This window comes from Gracilinanus agilis, chromosome 1, assembly GCF_016433145.1.
Source record: "Gracilinanus agilis isolate LMUSP501 chromosome 1, AgileGrace, whole genome shotgun sequence".
NCBI classification, from domain to species: domain Eukaryota; kingdom Metazoa; phylum Chordata; class Mammalia; order Didelphimorphia; family Didelphidae; genus Gracilinanus; species Gracilinanus agilis.
Window position 1 is genome coordinate 754511649 of NC_058130.1, and position 22036 is coordinate 754533684.

The window sequence follows — 22036 nt, forward strand, 5'->3', positions numbered from 1 at the left end:
CTGAAGCCAGATTTAAACTCCGGGCTGCCTGACTCCAGGCCTGGCGCTCTATCCACTGTGCTACCTGGCAGCTCCTCCTTTTCTTTAAATTTGGAGTCTAGTATTCTCTATCTCACTTGGCCTGGAGGTGCAGCAGCCACTTGTGGGCCCTTTCCCTGGCCTCATCAGTCTGGGAATTTGGATGAGCTCTGTATCTGACCAGGGCTAGTCCGTCCCTCCTTAGGCAGCCTGAGTCCCCCACTCCATGGTGAGGATGCTTGATTGGCTCCACCCACTGCAGCTCAAAACTCCTAAGCTCCATTGGGCCACTGGGATCGAAGGCATTGGTCCCCACACCTAGTGCCTAATCTTTATTAATGGGATCCTTTTGTTAAATTTTATGGCACTGAAGAAACTGACCTGTGATATAGGAATATGGAAATAATATTTTTGGAGATTTTGTAGTATGTCAGGGTTGTCTTGCATGTGGTCTTCTAAATAGTTTAAAAAAACACATTTTAAAATAATAAATTTAGTAACATTTTATAGGATCAGATGACATATAAAGCTATTAGGCCTCATTTGTTTGCATTTTACATTATAAATGATAACTATTCATTCTGGGTTGCTTTCCCATATCTCTTCATTTGTGCTTTTATCGAGGTTTTTTTCAATTTTATTTTTATTATCATGCAAAACCCACTTCCATATTGGTCATTATTGTAAGAGCACATTCCTACATAACCAAAATCCCAGAATAAAACCATAAATACATTGATATGAAAGATGGTCTGCTCTAACCCGCATCCATCTGACCTCAGCAGTTCTTTCTGTGGAGCATTTATCGGGTTTTGTTGCAATATGGTTCTATCTGCATAGTCAGTACATTTGTATATTCTTGTGACTTTGCATCACTTATTACAGGTAATACTTTGTTATATTCATATTTATCTGTTTTTATGGGACCATCCTGTTCCATTACATCCATATAGAGCAATTTATTCAGCCATCCTCCACTCAGTGGATATCAGTTTAGTGAGCATTTATTAGTTGTCTTCTGCATGCTTGGCTCTCGGAGTACAAAGCCAAAGGCAAAAATAGAATAGGCCCTGCCTTCAACAGGCTTATGTTCTACTGGCGTCTAAGCAAGCACATAGTTTGCTTCTAGATTTTTGTGTTATAATTCATGCTGCTATGAGTATCTTTGTATAGAGAGCAACTTTCTTTTTCTGTCCGTAGATTATAGTTAGGCTCTGGGATGCTGGGATCTGTGTCTGATCAGCTGTGGGCCTCTTCTTCTATTAATGAAGAACAGACGCTCCCTAGGGCTTCCCTCCCCTTGACTCCCTCTTTGTACCACCCTTCCCCCAAGACTCCACAACCTCCGTACTGCCCTTCCCTGCCCTCGACGCCCCCTCGGGCTCCGCTGTCTGTGTTACCTTTCTCCCCCAGCCTCCTGCCCCCTCCCTCCCAGCAGTGTGACAGAAGGTCAGGCAGGTGGCAGGGCAGCCTTGTTATTGCTACCTTTGTGAACAGTGATGGATCGGGGTGCTAAAGGAATTTAGAAGCCTGAGTTGATCTCCATGTCTTCATCCAGAATCAAGCTGATGGCTGAAGGGGAGCTGAAGGACATGGAACAGTTCTTTGATGACCTTTCTGATTCCTTTTCTGGAACTGACCCCGAGGTTCACAAAACGAGTGTCGTAGGTAAGGCCAGGAGGGACAGAGATTGAGGCCACTCCCCGGGGCACGAGGATCTTGTCACAAGGGGGCCGGCTGCTTCTCAAGTATTGTCCCTCACCTTTTAAAGCTCTGCTAATCACAGAGTACTCACTTGCTCTTGGGGATGGGAGGGAAGACCTCAGATTTCATTGGGAAGGACAGTTCCTGATGTGGAATTTCCCTCTGCTAATGGGGATCAGCCACTTCTCTGTAACTCAGAGGCTTAGAGGATGCTGGGTGAAGCTTCCCAGGGGGCCCTCAGTTTACCATACTGTACTGTTTCTCCATTGGAATCTTTGAGCCAAGTAGGAGAGTCTTTTCTACAAATCCCCTGGATATTGTGAAGTGTTCGCCCTCCCCGGTCTATCCCTTTTTGCCCTCCTTTGCCCTCCTGTGTCAGCCTGCTCAGCCAAGCTTCTGTGTGCAGGCCAACAGTGAGGACACTCTGCTCTGCCAGAGCCCCGGGGGCTGCCCCCAGCCACAGTCCCAGAGCTTTCCACAGGGAACTCGGGACGGTTACATTCTCCAAACCCTAGAATGACGTCTATCTGGCTTGATTTATGGGATTGATGTAATTTTAAATTAGATTTAAATAAATCTGTATTCTTCAAAATCCCTAGCATCTATATTTAAAGATCACTATTCAGTTTAGCCAATTGGTCAGGAGCGGACTGTTGTAGTGGCCTAGAGATCCATTAGGCTTTAGAGTTACAGAGTCTTGGGTTCAATTCCTGCCTCTGACACGTACTAGACTGGGACTGTGGCCGAGCCTCTCCGCCCAGGATGAAGGCAAGGCTCCATCTGGATGACCTCTAACGATGTCTTTAGCTAACCTGGACTCCCTTGTGTTCTCTAGGCTTATTTCTGCGTCACATGATCTTGGCCTACAACAAGCTTTCCTTCAGTCAGGTGTACAAGTTGTACACGGCCCTGCAGGAGTACTTTCGAAATGCTGAAAAGAAGGCCATGGTGGAAGAGACGGACATGGAGCTGGCGAGCCCCGAGGAGCTCGTGGGAACCATGCAGAGAGAAGACCTGGATGGACCTCTAAGGTAGAGCCTGGAGGGGGCTGGTGTGCCCCACAGGGAAACAGTAGCCTTCCCAGAGGGGAGAGAAAAATGTCATGAATTCATAACTTAGACTCATTTAGACAGTAGCAGGCTTGAATAGCATCTGTGAAGGAAGGGGTTGTTGGACAAAATAATTGTGCAAAAAAGATCATAGGAAGGATGACTGTTTGAGACTATTTAGGGAAACTAGCTCTAAATTGGAAATCTTGAAATCAAGAGAGATTAATAAAACTGAAAGTAAGAAAGCAGCACTTGAGGCACAGCAGAAACTAGTCTATGTTCAGAGTCCAAGGTCTTGGCTCTGTCTGCCATCCATGATCCAGGAGACTTTAGTCAAATCAGTTTTCCTCTCTGGGCCTCAGTTTCTTCATTTGTAAAACGAGAAGGTTGGTTTGGTCCATGTTGGTGCACCTATGGCACCTGTGCCGGGAGGGCTGCTCCTCTCCCCCTCTCCACCATGCCTGAGGACATTTCTTCCATCACCCGCCCCTCTGTCCAGCAGCCCAATGGGAGTGCTTCTTCCCTCCCCTATCTAGGGTAAGGGGGCAGCTCACATGCAGCGTGAGGGTACCATTTGGGCCCTCGGCCTCTAAAGGCTCACCATCACTGCTCTCATTGATCTCTCGCAGATCCCTTGCAGCTCTCAGTTTGTGTCCTAGGAGAAGGCCACACTGACTTCACATGTTCCAGGTGCTCATTAAATGGCTCTCTTAGGTAGTCATTAAACAGGCCTCCAGAGACCTCTTGGCAGCCCGTTTTTCACCTGGACCTGTTTGCTGAATTGACTAGAAAGCCAGGCTTCCTCCTTCGGCTGCTTATACTTGCCCCGACTGGCCTCTAGGCCTTGGGCCCACTCTTGTCTACCCCTTTCTGGCCCCCCTTGCACTGCCTTTCCCTCTCCTTCCCCACCAGAATCTCACCTTTCTTTTTTGTACACCCAGAGACGTGCGTGTTGGCTCCTCTGGCTGAGCTCCTTGAGGACAGGACCTGCTAGACTTTTATTAGCTCAGTGTTGTTCCTGCCGAGGCCCCTGGTCACGAAGGGGAAACTCCAGGGTGAAGTGGCTGAGTGTCTTCTGGGAGAGGGATGGTCCACACTTGGGATTTCACCGGTGTGGGGAACTTTTGGAGTGGAAACATCCTCCATAGATGCAGGCAAGCCTCTTGTTTGGAACTCTTGAGTATTGGGGAGACACGTAGAGTTTAATGATCTGCTTTTGGACACAGAGCCAGGAAGTATTAGAGGCAGGACTTGAATCCATGGCGTATGACTCTGTCCACTGGGCCCCACTGGCACATCGCAGTTCTCTGATGTGCATTTATGTGCTCCAGTTTGCTCTCTGATTTATAAAGGCAGTTTTGATGATGTTATAACTCATGACCTTAGGTTGCCTTGTGAAAGAGGATTCCTTCCTTCACCACCCCCTGGGGAAAGAATTGGAGGCAGAGGTTCTGAGATGGAATTTCAGCCCTGCTCCTTCCTACTTGGGTGTTCTTATGAAGAACTTTTATTTAAAAACATTTTTCTTAACCCTTACCTTCCATCTGGGAACCTGTACTAAGTATTGGTTCTAAGGCAAAAGACTGGTAAGGGTAGGCAATGGGGGTTAAGTAACTTGCCAGGGTAACACAGCTGGGAAGTGTCTGAGGCCAGATTTGAATCTAGGACCTCCTGTCTACCCATTTATCTGCCCCATCCGGGCCATTTTTGGCCAAACTAGAAAGGTGAGGAATAGGCGCTATTGATATCTTGCACATTCCTCACTTAGTTTTCCAAAGCTCTCATGTTGTTCAGACATTTCACTTGTGTCCAATTCTTTGTGACCCCATTTGGAGTTTTCTTGTTAAAGAGTCTGGAGTGATTTAACGTTTCCTTCTCTGATTCATTTTTCAGATGAGGAAACTGAGGTAAAGTGAAATGACTTGCCCAGGGTGATTAGTATATATCTGAGGCTGGATTTGATCTCAGAGTTCAAATCTCTCATGTAGGCCCTCACTATTCCTTCTGGTAAAATAGGAACTAAACTCTTTTAGGAATGAGAGAACAAAGAAGATAATCTTCCTTCTGTAGTTTTGGAAATAGTGTAATGGGGACTCTGGCTTTAAATTGCCACTTTAAATTGTTGCCACTAAGTGGCAGCATTTGCTTCTTGCACTATGAAACCAGCCTCCTCTCTGGAGTCTTACCCTCTCTGATGGTAGCCAGCGCAGGCTCCACCTGCCCCAGATTTTGAGTCAGTCCCAGACAGTAATTGAAGGATGTGGGAATGCATCTCAGCTGGTCCTACTAAGTGACCTCGAGGAAGTGGTCCCCTAGACCCCCCACCCCCATTAATGTAAAAGTCAGCTAATTGACAAGTTGAAAATGTATATGTTTCCATGATAGTCAAGTGCTTCCAGCTTCTAGGATCACAGGCCCACATCAGGCCCACATCAGGCCCACATCAGGCCCACATCAGGCCCACATCAGGCCCACATCAGGCCTGTATTGCTTCCTGTCTCAGCTCTTGCATCAGTCTCCTAATTGGTCTCTCCACTTCTCTTCCTGCTCTAATTCATCTTTCACACCAGTGGCAGATTGCTGTTTCCAGAACATTGCTTTCATTATGTCCCCTCCCTTTCCAGCACCTTCAGTGGCTGTCCGTTGCCTACCAGATAACTGGAAGGTACTTTGTTGTGCATTCTGGCTCCCACTTACTCCTTTCCTTATTCCACTTCTTAGCAAGAACCTTCTGTATCAACCCATCATTGGGATTCACTGTCTCATTCCTGCCTTTGCCTCTGTCAGTCCTTGCTTAAGGTGCCCTTTTCTCATCCTGGCTCACTTCCTCCCTTATCTGGGAAGCTTCCTTCTTTTTCCCTCCAAACGCAATGGCCCCCATTGTCTGGACTCTTCTCTTGGATGAGAAGCCCGGGCTCTGAGCTGGATGCAGCAGAGGCTTTGGCCAGCGTGGCTTCTCGGCATCCCACATAAGGTGCTGGAGATGCTCCAGGAAGACTGGTAGAGAGTAGAGTGAGGCTATATCAGGGCTTTTCCTGTTTGGTTGGGATTTGTACTTGTTGGCGGCCATATTTGTATGTGATGTATAGATGATATTATCCATTAAGGTGAGTTGTTGGTCTTCAGTTCATGTGCCTTCTGGGTGTAAGACCAGTGTGCTCAACCAACGGGGATGCAAAGACAAATGGAAGAGACCCTGGCCTCAAGCAGCTTGTTGGAGGATAAGCTATCGATGCAGAGAGGGAAATGTACACATTCTACAACATGATGTGAGGGGACAAGCCCACCCTCTGTCTCTGTCTGATTTCATTGGATTGCTGGGTGTAAAGGATGTTCAAATTGGAACAGCTTGTAAGAAGTGTGGCACCTGAGGATGGAGGCTCATGATCTTTATCCCTCACCAGCCACTGTGCCCTAGGCTCATGCCAGCATTAGGGATTGGGTGCTGTGGTGGCCGGTGCATCTTTGGGGGTTGCTTGGTAGTTTGCTTTTAGGAGAGCACCCAGAAAATATCAGGGGGGACTATGCTGAGTAACCAGTAGGTACCCAGAGTATAGTCATTGGGGAGCATGTAGGTAGAGGTCTTTCCTTTTGGGGTTAGTGTGTAGGAAATTCTTAGCATTGGAAGGGACCTTAAATAAACTCTAGTCTAGCCTCTGTGTTTTACAGATTAGGAAGCTGAAAACTGAAGAGACACAGGTGATTTGTCCAAGATTCCAAAGACAGGGATTAACCTGGGACTCCTGAGTCACCAGCTGGTGTCTTTACCCCTGCCCCATTCTCTGCCCTCTATGTGAGAACTTGATGAAGGATGCCTGTCTTTTCAGCTCCGGAACATTTGGTAATACTTGGCTCCCTAAATGATAAACCTGGATTTGAATAGGTTCAGAAGGCCAGGTTTTTCATGCATTTCCATTCTTGCTAGGGATTTCATTGCTTACTGTCACCTAGTCTAAACTGTTCCTTAGTTATCTTTAAAGTTCTGTTGTGGCAAGAAAGTTATTTTGATGAAAACAGTAGAAAAGTAGAGTTTGAGAAGCAGCATTTAACTTACCAAATGCTCTAGACTGTACTAGGTTCTCTGTTCATAGCTGCTTCTCAGGCTTCCTCCTTCTTGTTTTTCCTATAGCCTTTGCCACTCTCAATCACTCTCTCTTCCTTGGTGCTATTTTTCTCTTTAGGTTTTTGGGCGCTGCTCTCCCTTGGTTCTTCTCCCTGTCTCACTCTTCCTTTTCAATCTCCTTTGCTGGACCTTCACCCATGGGTGTCCCACAGGCTCTGCCTTTTCTCCTCTCTCCCTAGATATTTCCCTAGGTGATCTCATCAGCTCCCATGGCTTCAACTCTTACCTGGATGCAGATGATTCTCAGATTTGTTTGTCTACCTCTGTCCTCTCTGCTGACCTCTAGGCTTGCATTTCCAGCTGTCTGTTGGATATCTTGCTAGCTCTGATGGTAGTGAAAAAAGCCAATGGCTTACAGCAGTGATTCCCAAAGTGGGTGCCATCGCCCCCTGGTGGGTGCTGCAGCGATCCAGGGGAGCAGTGATGGCCACAGGTGCATTTATCTTTCCTATTCATTGCTATTAAAATTTTAAAAAAAATTAATTTCCAGGGGGCTAAGTAATATTTTTTCTGGAAAGGGGGCGGCAGGCCAAAAAAGTTTGGGAATCACTGGCTTAGAGGAAGACTCACAACTGGGGGATAAGGAAAGGTCCCGTGTGCCATGGATGGTACTGGAGCTGAGGAGGGAGAGCATTCCAGGCTTGAGGGAATGTTTGGTTAGAATGAAGACTATATAAGGGGAATGAATAATTATGAAATCACTTTGGAAAAATAGGTTAGAGCTAAATGATGACATTTACCTCCTATCCTAGTGTATTGGTTGCAAGGGAGAACAGTAAGGGCCAGGCAATGAGGGTGAAGTGTCCAGGGTCACACTGTTAGATGTATCTGAGGCCAGATTTGAATCCAGGACCTCCCATCTCTGGGCTTGGTTCTCAATCCACTTTGCCACCCAGCTGTGCCAAAGATTTTAAAAAAAAATGTTTATTGCTCTCTTTTGCTTTTATATCACCTATACTTAGCAGTGTATCCCTTCGGTTTTTTCCTTCCAGAGAACCATCCTTTATTTAAAAAAAAGAACAAAGATGAGAAAAAATTTAGGTCAGCATAAGCACCAATACAACAAAAGTCTGACCTTACATTTGGAGTTCTGTTTCCAGAATCCCTCACTTCTGGCAAGAGGGCGTGAGAGGTGCCTTCTCCCCATCCCTTGTTTGGTGCCACCCTAGGTTCATTATAGTTTTGCCGTGCTCAGTTTTAATTGTGAAGGATTTTCAGTTCCTGTAAAAGTTTGCATTTTCTCTTAAATATAAGAGGGAGCTGCTGAAGCATCTTGAGTAGGGACTGATAGTCTCAGACCTGTGTTTTAGGAATCTGCATTAGGCAGTTGTTTGGAGGATGGATTGGAGAGAGAGAAACCGCACAGGAGACCAGTGTGGCAGCCTGAGCAAGGATGAGAGAAGTGATGGAGGAGGCAGAATTAATGAGATTTGGCAACTAATTGGACACGGTTCAGGGAGAGGAGCAAATCAGGGCTGCCTCAAGATTGTGAATCTGAGTGGCTGGATGATGGCTGTTGCCATCCTCACTAGCATTAAGGAAATTAGGATGTAGAGGGACATGAGATGAGCTCTGCTTTAGACATGGTGAGGCTGCCATGCCTATTGTGATGCCAGGTACAAATGCCCAAGAGACAGTTGTTTATGTGGACCTGGTACCCAGCAAAGGAGCCTGGCAGGGAAGAGCCAGATGTGTAGAAGATTGGAGAGATGAGAGTCATAAGATCCCCATGAGGGGATGCTGGCTTGGTTGAGGGTGGTCAATAGTGGTCAAGGGTGCTTGAGCAAGGGCCATAGGGATCTTTGGTCCCCTCCAGCTCTGGAGCTCTGCTCCTATGATCTTGGAGATTTCAGCCTAAATGTTCATACGGTGTTTGGGCCCAACCTGTGGCATTGCTCTGATCAGCCACAGTCAGACACGCAGTACCTCAACATAATGAGGTCATTTTGGTCCTCTTCAAGTATGAAGGATGGCAGCATGAGAGAGGGTAATTTTGGCTGAGTAATGAGGTAAGAAGCCACATTAAATCGGGCTGAGAAGGGACAGTGAGGTGGCTCACTGGATAGAGAGCCTGGCTTGGAGTTGGGAGGTTCTGGGTTCAAATCTGACCTCAGACACTTCCTGTTTTTAATCATAACTCTTCATTTAGGAATTGAAAGAAAATCTATTAGAAAGTGTTTTGAGATCAGCTTGTAAGAAATCCTCCATCAGTGCAGCTAGGTAGCCCAGTGGATAGAGCACCAGACCTGGAGTTAGGAGGTTCTGGGTTCAAATGTGGCCTAAGACACTTCCTAGCTTTGTGACCCTGGGCAAGCCATTTAACCCCCATTGCCTAGTCCTTACTGTTCTTTTTCCTTGGAACTAATACTTATATCAATTCTAAGACAGAAGGTAAGGTATTTTTTTTTTTTTAAAGAAAAGAAAAACAAACTTTTGCTTTAAGGTTGTTCCTGTGTTTGCTGTCATGATCTGTGCCACCCTTCCTTACACTCAGTCATTCTCTTTTTTCAGAGAGGAGGAGATCTCGTGCAGTGGGCCTCTTTCCCAGAAACAAGCTGAATATTTTCTTTCCCAACAGGTGCGTTAATGGTGGAGCAGGGCTGCCTGCCCTTCCCTGCCTTTTCCATGTGGTGATCTAAAGTAGCCCTTCATGTTGCTGGGTTTAGACCCAATGTCTCCCTTCATCTCCCTACACCATGACGAGCACCTTCCTGTGACAGCTTATGGATTTCCATACCTGTGGCTTCATTTGACCAGTAAGGGGAAGGGTCAGCAGCCTCTGGTGGGGATCAGGAGGCCATAGCTAAAGCAGGGCAGCCAGGAGCAGGGAGATTCAGGGTTCTGGGAGTGTCTTTTGGATCCCAAAAGGAGCCGAGGCTACTCTGGCTTTCTTGGATCATGCTCCTACTTTAGAGAATTTTGACTTTCCCCTTTTCCTTTCTAACCTTCCTTAACAGAGAGCAGGATGCTCTCTGATGGTATCTCTGTGCATTTTAACGGACAGAGAGGAGTTTTTTTGAGACCCAGATAAGCTTGAAGAAATGGTCTTAGCAGATGTACTTTTAACAAGTTAGAAAAACCTGTCTAGGTAAAGGGGCTGTAATAGAATAATCTAAGGCCAAGTCCTATCATCGCTAAGTCTAGAACTGATTTTCTGCAGGTGATACCTGAGCATTACTGATCTGATTCTTCTTTATGGAACTTTATTGGAGCCCCCATCTGCAGAAAGTAATTCTCCTGTGATACTCGGCTTACATTTCTCTACGTTTTCTTACAGCTGATTTATTCTTTTCATTTCAGGCATCTTTACTAAAGAATGATGAGACAAAGGCTCTAACTCCGGCTTCTTTACAGAAAGAATTGAATAATTTGTTGAAATTTAATCCTGATTTTGCTGAAGCAGTAAGTCTGGCCAGAAACCATCTTCTGAGAATTGGAATCAAACCAGTCACACTTGTTCTGATAATAATACCACATTGGACATCAAAGTCATGAGTCATATGGGCCCTACCATGTCTATGATGTGGTGTGAATTTCGTGTTTTGAAAGTCCTGCAATCCAAGATGTTTGGGAGCTGTGTGCAATGTGACCAGTGTTTTCTTTGGGTAGAGAGGAAAAAATGAAGAACCACCATCCTTATCTTATTGCAGTGATAGAGTTTGGTATGCTTTGGTAGCCAGGGATCATTCCATTACTTCACTGTATAGTCTTTTTGTTTTGTAGTTGTTTTTTTAAATAAACCCTTACCTTCCATATTAGGATCAATGCCATGTATTGGTTCTAAGGCAAAAGAGCAGAAAGGGCTAGGCCATGGGGGATTAAATGACTTGCCCAGGGTCACATAGCTAGTTAATATCTTGTCAGACTTGAACCCAGGCCCTCCTATCTCTAGGCCTGGCCCTATCCATTGAGCCCCCTAACTTCCCCTTTGAAGTCATTTGTAAGAGGTGAAAATGGGGTTTTGGTTGGGTGAATATTAAAAGGTTTGGTCGCCAGGGAATTGGATAATTATCAATCCCCAATTAAAGAATAACCTCAAGTCAAAATGACTTGTATGGAAGTTTATTTACAAATGAGAAGAGAAAGACAAAATAAGAAAATCAGAGAGAGGATAGGATAGGATAAGTAATCTAACACAAATTTGCTCAGGCCTCCTTGTTCAATCCAGGCAGATCTAATTAATCCTCAGTTCGAGGAGGCTCAGCCTTGAGCCCAAGGCCAGAGGGCGGGAGGTGAATGAAGCAGAAGCTTCAGTCACAGAATCTCCTTTGAAAGGGGAGTTCTTTTAGAGAAGTCCAGGAAGATTTAGTCTTTACACTCACCACGTGTAATTCCAAGGGAGAGATTAACAGCTGTCTCACCTAGTCCAAGGTCTCAGCCAGCTGTCGGAGCTCTTCCAGGTCCTAGTCACCCACCACAAGAAGAAGCGAGCAGCCAAGAGCCTGAGCCCTGGAAGTTCTTTCAGTTTATCCAGGCCATTTCTTTTGTCACTTCCTGTGCCTTCCTCTTAGTTTACGTGTCCAATCACAACAGAAGCTTTTCTTAGGACTGCCCAGGGGGCAGTCAGTCAATTCTGATTTGTTACCCATTCTTGCATATGTGTGTCACAGACCTCCCCACTTGAGAGTTAAGTGGAGTTGTTTACACTTTTGGTGATTAGATTTAAGAATGGGCAAGGTAGATTTAATCTCATATAAGATGCTTTCCACAAATGGAAGAAAATTGTGAATACTGTTTGTTTTCTTTAATTTTAGCATTATTTAAGCTACTTAAACAGTCTTCGGGTCCAGGATGTTTTCAGCTCTACTCACAGCCTTCTCCATTATTTTGACCGCCTGATTCTCACTGGAGCAGAGAGCAAAAGCAATGGGGACGAAGGTTATGGGCGAAGCCTGAGATATGCTGCTCTCAATCTGGCTGCCTTGCATTGCCGATTTGGCCACTAGTAAGTTTACACATCTCCCTTCCTCTGTGTGAATGGGGAGGAAAGGATCTCTGGGCTAGAACCAGTCATTGGGCAGAGATCAGGCAGAGGGACACTGTCCTCAAGCCTTTGTCCTGGGCTACTGCCCAGGACCCTGGGGCCATCTGGGGGTCATGGCCTTTGTCTATGCCTTTTGTGTGATTCCTCTGGTTTGTCATATTCCCAGTCAGAGTGCTGGAAGGGCCTGGAATCCCCCTAGGTTTTCCTCTTCCTCTGTCCAAGTCAGGCCTGTAAGATTGTACAAGCTCCATTGATGACCCTGTCTAGTGCAGAAATGGCCTTTAAGGGGTTTGGACACTTGTCCAGAAACTTCCATTGTGAGGTATGTCTCACGGCAAATGAGGACAGGGAGCATGTCATTTGTTATGGGTAAGGATGACTTTTTAAATTAAGATTCTTACCTTCCCACTGCCTGCCTTCTCCCAGGCCCCAGCCCCAGAGCCTTGGTTCATGTTTATGACTTGTCTTATCAGAGATGGCGAGGTATCCAGAGAACCGTGCCAGAGATTTGCTTCCTCTGGAACCTTCTGGTCTGGCAGTGCCAAGGCAGCAAAGAGCTGGATTTGTTCAGGTGTTCATGTGATAGAGCGATAGCCTGTGGGCAGTACTAGTGGGCAGCTGGAAGGTGCTCACTCTCCAGAGAGATGCTTGTTCAGTCCCTTTTCTTGTGACCAGAAAGCCTTGCCCCATGATGACCTTTTTTTGTTTTGTTTTTAAACCCTTACTTTCTGTCCAAGGAGCAACACTAACAAAGGGCAAGGGCTAAGTACATGGGGTTAAGTGACTTTTCCAGGGTCACCCAGCTAGGAAGTTTCTGAGGCCATTTTGAACCTAGGTCTTCCTGACTCTAGACCTTGCTTTCTATCCACTGTGCCACCTAAATGCCCCTCCATAATGTTCCTTTAACCAGCCTCTAGTTCTGAGTTCTTTCTTTTTTTTTTTCCAAGCCTGAATTCATTCATTCCACCAGCTCTACTCAGCAGGTTTCTGCAGAGGCCTCAGAGAGGAACCCAACCAGGCCCCGGGCCCTGGCCCTGGTCCTTGCCCTGCCCCTGCCCCAGGAGTTTTTTCAGTCCCTGTGTGCTGAGGGCAATGTCAAAGTATTAAAACAAATAGGGGGGAGCCTTTTGTACCAGGGATGAGAACAACAGTTCTGGAAGGTTTTTACTCGAACCTTCTTTCCAAAATAATATTTTGACTTCTGGGTTAAGATGGCTGCAGAGTAGAACAGGGCGCTTAACTCTCCTCAGTACCAACCCATACATGATACCTCAAAAGGACAAAAAAACAAATCCAGATGAATGAGGGGACCTCACAAGAGGGTGCAGTATCGAAAGTACGTGGGATTTGGGCATTTCCACACCATAAGGGGGTGAAATAGCTCCCACCAAAATGCGAGCTGGTCAACCCTCCCCCACCCCACCTACGGTGTCAGAGTCAGAGGCAGTACACCAGAGTTAGAGCGAGCGTGGAATAATATCTAGCTTCTTGGCAGCTGACTGGGACCACCAGGGGCTTGCCTCTGAGAACAGCAAGACCTGAGACCCCAGGAGGCTAAAGAGTGCGGCCCTTGGGCACGGAGATAGAGCTGAGAGGGGCAAGACAGTGGAAGCAGTGCGCTGAGACTTGAAGAAGAACCTTGGGCAGAGGAGCAAGTGTGGGGCAATTTCTGGGTTCTTGGTAGCTGACTGGGACCACCAGGGGCTTGCCTCTGAGAACAGCTAGACTTGAGACCCCAGGAGGCTAAAGAGCGAGGACCTTGGGCACAGAGATAGAGCTGAGAGGGGTGAAAGACTATAGAAGTCGCTGAGACTTATAAAGTAGCCTCAGGCAAAAACTGCTCCATAGCTCCATACACAGAGAGCCTGCAGGCCTCACTCAGACTTCTGGCTGAGAAGGAAAAACCAGCATAGTAATGGCAACAATACCCAAGAAATTTCAACCACCAGAAAGAACAAGAGAAAAGCACTGACTCTAGATCATTTTTATGGAGAAAAAATCCTGACCACAGAGGAGACAGCAGAGCAGGATAAACAAGTAAATACAGCCAAACCTTCCCCCCAAAATGAAAATTGTTCACAAGCTCTTGAAGAGTTCAAATCTGAGATCATGAGAAAGGTGGAAGAGATTTGCCATAATAATCTTCTGCTATAGAAATTCCCCTTTCAATGTGTGAGTACCTGCTATCTCCCCAGACATGGTGCCTGCCCTCAGGGAGCTCATAGTTACTTGGAGAGGCTGCAGATGCATCATGACTCATCATAACTACAGCCAGCATTTCTCTAGCATTCTGAATTTGGGAAGCACTTTACAAATCTTTAATTCTTTCCTCATGATGACCCTGGAGGTTGGTCCTGTTATAGCCCTATTTTATAGATGAGGAAACTGAGGCAGGCAGACTATCTCAGAGGCACACAGCCAGGAAGTGTTTGAGGCTGGATTGGAACTTGGGTCTTCCTGACTCCTGGCCCAGCGGCTTCCCAGGGTGGCTTTGAGGGCCCAGGGAGTAGGTTTGACTAATCTTCAGTTGTGATAGGAATGGGAGCTGTCATGTTTTCAGCAACAGCGCCACCTAGTGGTCACACAGATAGCCCGGGGGGGTCTAAGGCTTCCCTGCCTGGGAGGGACCCCGGAGAGCTTTGGAGAAGAGATCTGTCTGGGTGGGAGGATTTGAGGATCCAGGTAGGCTCCCTGAGATCTGGAGGGGCCGGGGGGATGGGCAGGTGGGGTTCTGCCCTCTAGGTCAGGGAACAGCACAAGCAAAGGACAGAAATGGGATTTGGAAGTAGAAATCTTGAGGTGAGGTGGGGAGAGTCACTCCTCCCCATCCAGTTAAGTGAGGAATGCCTGGTGTCACCACCGGGAGCCGGTGTGCCCTGGTGCAGGGGCTGGGGGCGTCCTAGTGGCAGCACAGATGTCAGTGCCCTACGAGGAGGGCATTGGTGGTTTCCTGTGGCCAACGCCTCTGTGTGCAGCTCGTATAGGTAAGGCGATAGTAATGCTTTGTCCATCTTTAGCCAACAGGCAGAGCTTGCCCTGCAGGAAGCAATCCGGATTGCCCAGGAGTCCAATGACCACGTGTGTCTCCAGCACTGCTTGGTAAGGCAGCCAGGCTCCCTGAGGGCAGATGTTGCCTTAGGAGCATCCCATCTAGGCAGGCGGGCTAATGATGTCCCCCAGCTGGTCTGAGTTATCCAGAGTCCTGGGGAGGGGACAGGAAACCACACACGTGCCTTTGAAATAAACCTTCTTGTCTTGTCCAGCTTCTGTGACTTTTCTTCTGCTCTTGGTTTTAATCTCGCTTCCCCTGCCACAGGGAATCCTTTGGCCACTTCATTCAGTGTGGCGATGAAAAAGCTTATGCCAGACCTAGACACTGGCTGACCCAATGTCCTGCAAGACCCACAGTCAGCGGGCGTGGGTTTGTGTGGGAACACAAGACCCACTTAACAGTGGTCTAGAGCTTGAAGCCCTCAATTAAGAGCCACGTGCACGTTTTCCACTTCTCTCTGCGGCATCCACCACGGGTTGCTGTGAGTGATGCTATCCTGGAGAAAAGACATCTTTGCAAGCTCATTAATGCTATGCTATTGCTCAGATGCAGTCAGGCCGGGTTTCATTTCTGAAAGCAAATGTTCCCCAGGATTTCTCTGATCCCTTGTTAATACTTCTTTATGGCCTCACAATGAAATTTCAGTGTCTTTTTAGCCATTTTCATTGCAGTGATGCATGTCATTGATTCCCCCACCAGAGTTGGCTGTATATCTTGGAGCAGAAGAGATCAGACAGCTGTGTGCTACTGGAACATTCTGTGAAGAAAGCTGTGCATTTTGGGTTACCGGTAAGGCCCTCGGCCACCCTGGCAGAAGAAGGCCAGAGCTTTTTTGCATATGTCCACTCACCCCTGCACTCACCTGTGCCTGCCTCAGGAATGGGTTTTATCCTAGTGCTAGTTTAGCCAGGATTTGAGGAAGTAATGTTCCAATGTAGCCCGTTCTACCCTCTCTCTGTGAGGGTGCTTTAAGGTTTTGGTTGTGTATCTGATCCAGTACGTATGGTGCTTTGGAGCTGGACCTCACAGTAATGCTGTGAAGTGGATGCTGCTCTCTCCATCGTAGGGATGGGGAAACTGAGGCTCGGAGCATTTACGTGACTTGCTCTTGGCCACACAGCTAATAAGTGTTCCTGTCTCCAAGCCTAGTACTAGCTTTGCTCTGCTAGTCCATTTAATAATGTCGGGAACCTGTGACACAATTTGCCTCCTCCCAGTATCGGGAGGGGAGTGAAGAAATCAACTTAAAAACTCCTTGCTTGAATTTTTGCTATTGCTCAGCCTTATCTCCTTTCTAGACACTGGGCCTTGGCCTTTTCTTGACTTCGCTGAGGAATTGGGGTGTGCCCCCCTCCCCCGTGCTGTCTGGCCAGGACACCTTCCCTGTTAAGAGAAGCTTTTTGGTGTAGCCTTGTTCCCTCCCGGTCCTTACATTTATCCTGACTGCTAGCCTTCTCTTCCCCACAAGCAGAGTGAGGGGCCTCTGAAAAGGGGGCTTTCAAGCATGAATTGTTGACCATGAATAAATTAATCTAGTTGGTGGGGTGTCCTCTACCCTTTTTTTAAAAAAGCCCTTTCCTTCTGTCTTAGTAACCACCCTAAGACAGAAGGACAAGGGCTAGGCAAACAGGGTTAAGTTGGCTGGGTTCACACTGTTAGGTCAGATTTGAACTCAGAACCTTCCCAGTCTTCAGGCCTAACAAACACTCTTTATCCACTGTACCACCTACCTGCCTTTTAAACCCTTGCTTTTAGAACCTTACCTTAGTAACAACTCCAGGACAGAAGGGTATCCTTGACCCTTAAATGGAGAACTCCTGTTAGAAAATGGTTGCTTGCCCACCCTGAACTTGTCTGACAATGGGGGTTAAATGATTCTGGCTGATGATTTCTGCCCCTCTTGGGGCCCTGGGTTCCTGCTGGCTGCAGCACTTGGGTCCCAGAGAGTGCAGCTTATTACTGCAGTGGGCCAAATGGGTTTGAATAAGGGGGTGTGCCAGTGATCTCAGAAGCACATGTACCTGCTGCCTTGGGCATCCCTTCATCTCTTTTCTGGTAGGAGCTCGGTTTTCTCTTAATCTTATTTTATGTTCAGTTTCAAATTCTCCCTCCCTCACTCCCCCACCTCATTGAGAAGGCAAGAAAAAGAAAGCTCTTCCTCTGTTTGAGTCACCTTAGCTGCAAATTAGAGTAGAAAGCAGTGGGAAGATTTGATCTGGTAGACATCTTTTCTCCTCCTACTTAGCTTTTTTCAAAAATACAGTTTGGATGCTCATGCTGTATTTTTCTTAATCCTGTCGTGTGTTAGAATGTGCTCAAGTGAAAGCAGTTCTGTTACCTGACCCTGCTTTGTGGGTGTGTTTCCCCAGTACTTAGCATCCCTCGGGATCCAGTCCTTAGTCCAACAAAGAGCCTTTGCTGGGAAGACAGCAAACAAACTGATGGATGCCTTGAAGGACTCTGACCTCCTACACTGGAAGCACAGCCTGTCGGAGCTCATCGACATCAGCATTGCTCAGAAAACGGCCATCTGGAGGCTCTATGGGCGCAGGTATTTGTGCTTCCCTTTAGGGCCTGACTATATAGAAATGGGGAGGGCAGCCCGAGCGAGAGGGAAGAGGGGATGACAAGACTCCCACAGCCTTTCTGCCCTTAGTTGTGGCCCGAGGCACATCCTTCACAGAGCCGGCTCCCTAACCTCATCCTTGTCTCAGAAAGAAGGCTGCTTCCTCACCAGCTTCCATCTTTCCAGGGGAACCCTTAAATGGCTTCTTTCCCCCTCGATTTCTTGGATAATGCCTCCTCTCCCTTGGGAGGGATGTTCTAGAACCAGCCTCCCACTTCTACTCTGCTCTCGCTCCCCATAGCAATTACCATATTTCCCACATTATGTGAGCTGACCTCCCTATGTCTGTCCCCTTCCCTGACATCCTGGCTTGGAGGAGGACAGCATCTAAGCAAACATCCTCAGAGAGGACGGCACCGAGTCTGCGCTGGTCCAGACGTTCTCTTACCCGACTCCATTTAAAGTGGAGCCTCGGATCTGGGAGGACAATGAATCTGGACTGAGCTCCCACTCCCTCGTGCTGAGCAGTGACCCTGTGGCCAGCTCCCATCTCCCCAGCCCGGGGCTGAGGGTGAGAGAGCAGGGCTCGGAGTCCGCTAGCGACCCCAGAAGCCAGGAGGGAGGGAGGCAGACAGCCACGTCCTTCCACTATAAAATCTCATCGGTTTTCACATTACCTTTATTTCTGGATATATTCCTCCCTTGGTCCTGACCCAGAGAACCAGCCCCTGTCACCAAAAATAGAAAGAAAAGTGCTTCAGCCCCGGGTGGCCAGGCCCCCATTGTGGCTTCCCACACAGCCCGGCCCCCTGTGGAAGCTCGGTTCTGATCCTTCTCCTTGTGCAGTACCATGGCTCTCCAGCAGGCCCAGACGCTGCTTAGCATGAACAGCCTCGAAGCCTTGAACCTGGGTGTGCAGCAGAACAACACAGAGTCCTTTGCAGTGGTGCTGTGCCACCTGGCTGAGCTCCACGCTGAGCAGGTGAGTGTGGGGCCTGCCCTTGGCAGCTGTGCAGTGTGGCGGGTAGAATGGAGGGTCTCATGTTTCTGGGGGTGACCTGGAAGCCAGGGCCAAGGAGAGGGTGCACGGTATAAAGGAAGAACTTCATGTTCTGCTGTGGCCATGTGAGGCTGGGGAGGGCGCTTGTGACATGGAGACTGATTTTATTTCCAAGTTTAAGCCTGTATTATCATGTTCTCTTGAAAGAGATCTGAGGAAAAGGGAATCATCAGCTTTTTTCCTGGTTGTAACTTCCTGGGCTGTCTTAAAGGAAGTGACAAGCTCAGAAACATTTTCTCTCTAGAAAAAAAACCAAAGAAACTTTTTTCCTTTTGGTCTGAGCATTTCACTAACCATTTCCCTGGTTCTAAATGACTTGCCTTCCAAATCTGTAGCCCTCTTTGCTGTAGCCTGAGCCTGAATATATTCTAGCATTCACTTGACCCTGATTTATGGTAAAGGCTTTGAGTGGCTTTCATCCTTGTGGGAAGTCCACAAGTAAATCCCACTATTAAAAAAATATTTTTAGCATTTTACAATGGTTCAAACAGCTTTATCATGAGTTATGAACTGATGTTGTCCAGGCGTGTTTTTATCAGCCAGTGTTTCCTGGAGCCAAGAAGGATCCCCCACGCTTTCTGGTATGAAAACATGAAAGCAGCTGGGAGCCTTCTTTCACCGCACTCTTTTGTAATGTTGACAATGAATGGTATCCATTCAGGCTTTTCCTGTTCTCGCTTTATGGCGCTTGAGCCTCCTTTGCCCAATGCCATTCACTAATTGGCACATTTGCAGTGGGGACCGCATCTGGGAGAGTTTCACTTTGATCACTGTCTAATTTCTGAAATATTCTCTTGGCAGAAGTTTTTTCTCTTTCACTAGAGAAATGAAATTTGACTGTTTCTTTCAGGAGTTCTGCAGGGCACAAAGAATTTTTATTCTGCTTAGAAAATGACTTTTAAGAAATCGTGACTTTCACTTAACTCTTCATTTGCCCCCAAAGGTTGATGCTTTCTCGTGTCAAGTTCTTTTAAGTTCTTGTGGTTCATTCAGGGGCAAATTAAAATGAGCCTGAGAAGGGAATGTGGCCTTTGGATCTTGATATAGTTCCCAAATGGAGGATACTTGCCCTGTGCCAAGACTTGAGATCTCCTCCAGCTGGGCTGCCCCAAGAAACCCTGAGATGCAGCCTATTCTTTACATCCCAGGTGTAAAGCACTGGATGGGTTGTTTATTTGAGCTTCTTCCTTTTTTCTCCCCCTCCCTTTACAGGATTTTCAAGGAAGGAAATTTAAAATGTAGGAGCTTCAAAAATTAAAAAAAAGGAAAGGGAAGGAAAAAGAGCAGAGCCCCCAGAATTTCCCTTGGGATAATGACTGTTATGCTGGTAGATTGTTTCACCGTGAATTAGATTCTCTGTGGTTCCTGTGTTAGCGAGGTCATGCCCTTTGAAATAGCTAACTGTGCAACAAGAATGTTGGCCTTCTGGCCAATATATTTTATGTTTTTAGCTCACACTTAGTTGGCCCTTGGATCTTAGATTCATCATTTCTTTCGACCTTCACAGCAAGTAAATGTATTATTACCCTCATTTTATAGATGAGGAAACTGAGGCTCAGAGATGTCATACATTTTAGAAATGGACAAAGACAGTACTGGAACTGAGGCCTCCAGTCCTCGTACCTTATGATGGAATTGTCCCTCCTCCTGTTGGCCCTGGATGTCAGGAGCATAGGTGCTATCCCCATTGGACAGGTGACGAGTTAAATGACTTTGGCCTGTGACTACATGCCAGTAAAAGCCACCAGGATTTGAATTTGAGTCTTAGAGCCAGGTTTCTGATCTGTAATCATATGGATGTGGGGGGTGTCCTGTCAGACGTGCAGATGGTAACCCCATCCTGAGCGACTCTAATCGACATCCTCCTCCTGAAATCCTTCCTGTGAAGGCGAGGCATCCCCAGCCTGAGATGCGGGGCTCCTTCTCATCTCATGGCAGTGTCTGAAGTTGGTTTTCCATGTAACATCAGAGGATTGATTTGTTTTTATTTGGGTAGAGACTTAGGGGAAGAATTGAACTTGCTTCTTCTGACCATTGCTCCTGTGACTCAGTGACCCATTGAGAATGCTCCTGTCCCTTTCCTGGCAGAAGGAAACCTGCTCCTCATGTTTGTATAGAGCCTTGAATGGGTGGAGATTCCTGGGCCTCTCCCAGTCTCAGTCAGGCCAGATCAACAAGTAAAATCAACGTGCATTTATTCCTAACAGCTAACAACAATGGCCAGCATTTAGATAGTGCCTTAAGGCTTATGGACCCTTCTTATCTCATGGTGGCAGCTAGGCTGGTTAGGTAGCTAGGCTTGGAGTCAGTAGGTCCTGGGTTCAAATATGACCTCAAACACTCAAGTCTGGGCAAATCACTTAACTCCTATTGCCTAGCCCTTACTGCCCTTCTGCCTTGGAACGAATATTCCTCATTGATTCTGAAGGAAGGGAAGGAGTTCAGACAAACAGTATCTTACTTGATCCTCATGACAACCCTGTGAACTAGGGGCTATTATTATCCCTGTTTCACACACGAGGAAGCTAAGACAGAGTAAGTGATTTTTTTCAAGGTTACCCATCTAGGAAGGGTCTGGGGCCAGATGAGAACTCTGATTCTTGACCCGGCTCTCTACTACGTGCCCAGCACCGTGCTCAGTGTACAGATCAGAAGCGGTCTGTATTCTCAAGGAGCTTGCCCTAATGGTCAGTAGAAGTAGTCCCAGAGGCGGCTCTGCCCGGTGGAATGTGGCAGCCAGTGGTAAGTGTGTGAGCTGAACTGTTGTTGGTTTTCCTTCCACAATCCGCTTAGCCCTTCTTGGCAGACCCAAAGGCACTGGAGATGTTGCCCAGGGTGACAGCGTTCCGTATTCTTTCAATTTAGGGCCTGTGAATGTCTGAGCACTGAGGGCCGGGGCATTGTGAAGGGGGGTGTCCGGACATCGATGGCTTCCCTGAGCCGTGGAACGTGTTTCCCAAGCCAGGGCTAGACTGGCCAGATGAAAGGCCTGGAGGGGCCTCACAGACGAGACTAGCCGGCTCCTTCCTGCGGTACTGCCGGCTCTCCCACCCAGAACATCTGATCCCTGTCAGCGGCCTCATCTTTGCTTAGTGAGGATGCTGCCATGTTGGCAAAGCCTATCATTGAATGGGCCCTTTCTCTTTCAGGGCTGTCTGGCGGCTGCTTCCGAAGTACTGGAGCACTTAAAAGAAAGATTCCCACCAAGCAGTCAGCACGCGCAGGTAATTGGCCATTTGGGAGGCGTCAGAGGCAGCCGCCTCCGTGTCTCCCTGAAAAGCATGACGAGGATGTTAGACTGCCTGGCACTGGGGGATGCTTGCACCCTTCTCTAATGTCGGGATGTTTGCGACCATTTGTACCCTAATGGGATCCACAGCTTCAGAGCTCGTGGGGGCCCCCGAGGCTTGGCTCCGGCCCTCATTTTCCAGAGGAGTAACAGCGGAGGAGCCCCGTGGCTCTCCCCGGTGTCCTTCTCGG

General features: G+C 47.4%; 1 protein-coding gene across 2 annotated transcripts in view; it reads left to right on the forward strand.

The window, feature by feature from the left end:
- Window positions 1–22036, forward strand: part of ANAPC5 (anaphase promoting complex subunit 5) — a 33681-nt gene that overhangs the window by 6461 nt on the left and 5184 nt on the right. The window contains exons 3-12 of one of the 2 annotated variants that reach the window (XM_044658774.1): window positions 1577–1686; window positions 2558–2753; window positions 9406–9472; window positions 10195–10296; window positions 11649–11839; window positions 14896–14977; window positions 15630–15719; window positions 17300–17481; window positions 18343–18478; window positions 21706–21780. In XM_044658774.1, coding sequence (XP_044514709.1) covers window positions 1577–1686; window positions 2558–2753; window positions 9406–9472; window positions 10195–10296; window positions 11649–11839; window positions 14896–14977; window positions 15630–15719; window positions 17300–17481; window positions 18343–18478; window positions 21706–21780 — 1231 coding nt within the window. The remainder of the gene's footprint in view (window positions 1–1576; window positions 1687–2557; window positions 2754–9405; window positions 9473–10194; window positions 10297–11648; window positions 11840–14895; window positions 14978–15629; window positions 15720–17299; window positions 17482–18342; window positions 18479–21705; window positions 21781–22036) is intronic. The other variant, XM_044658775.1, reaches the window with a different exon arrangement.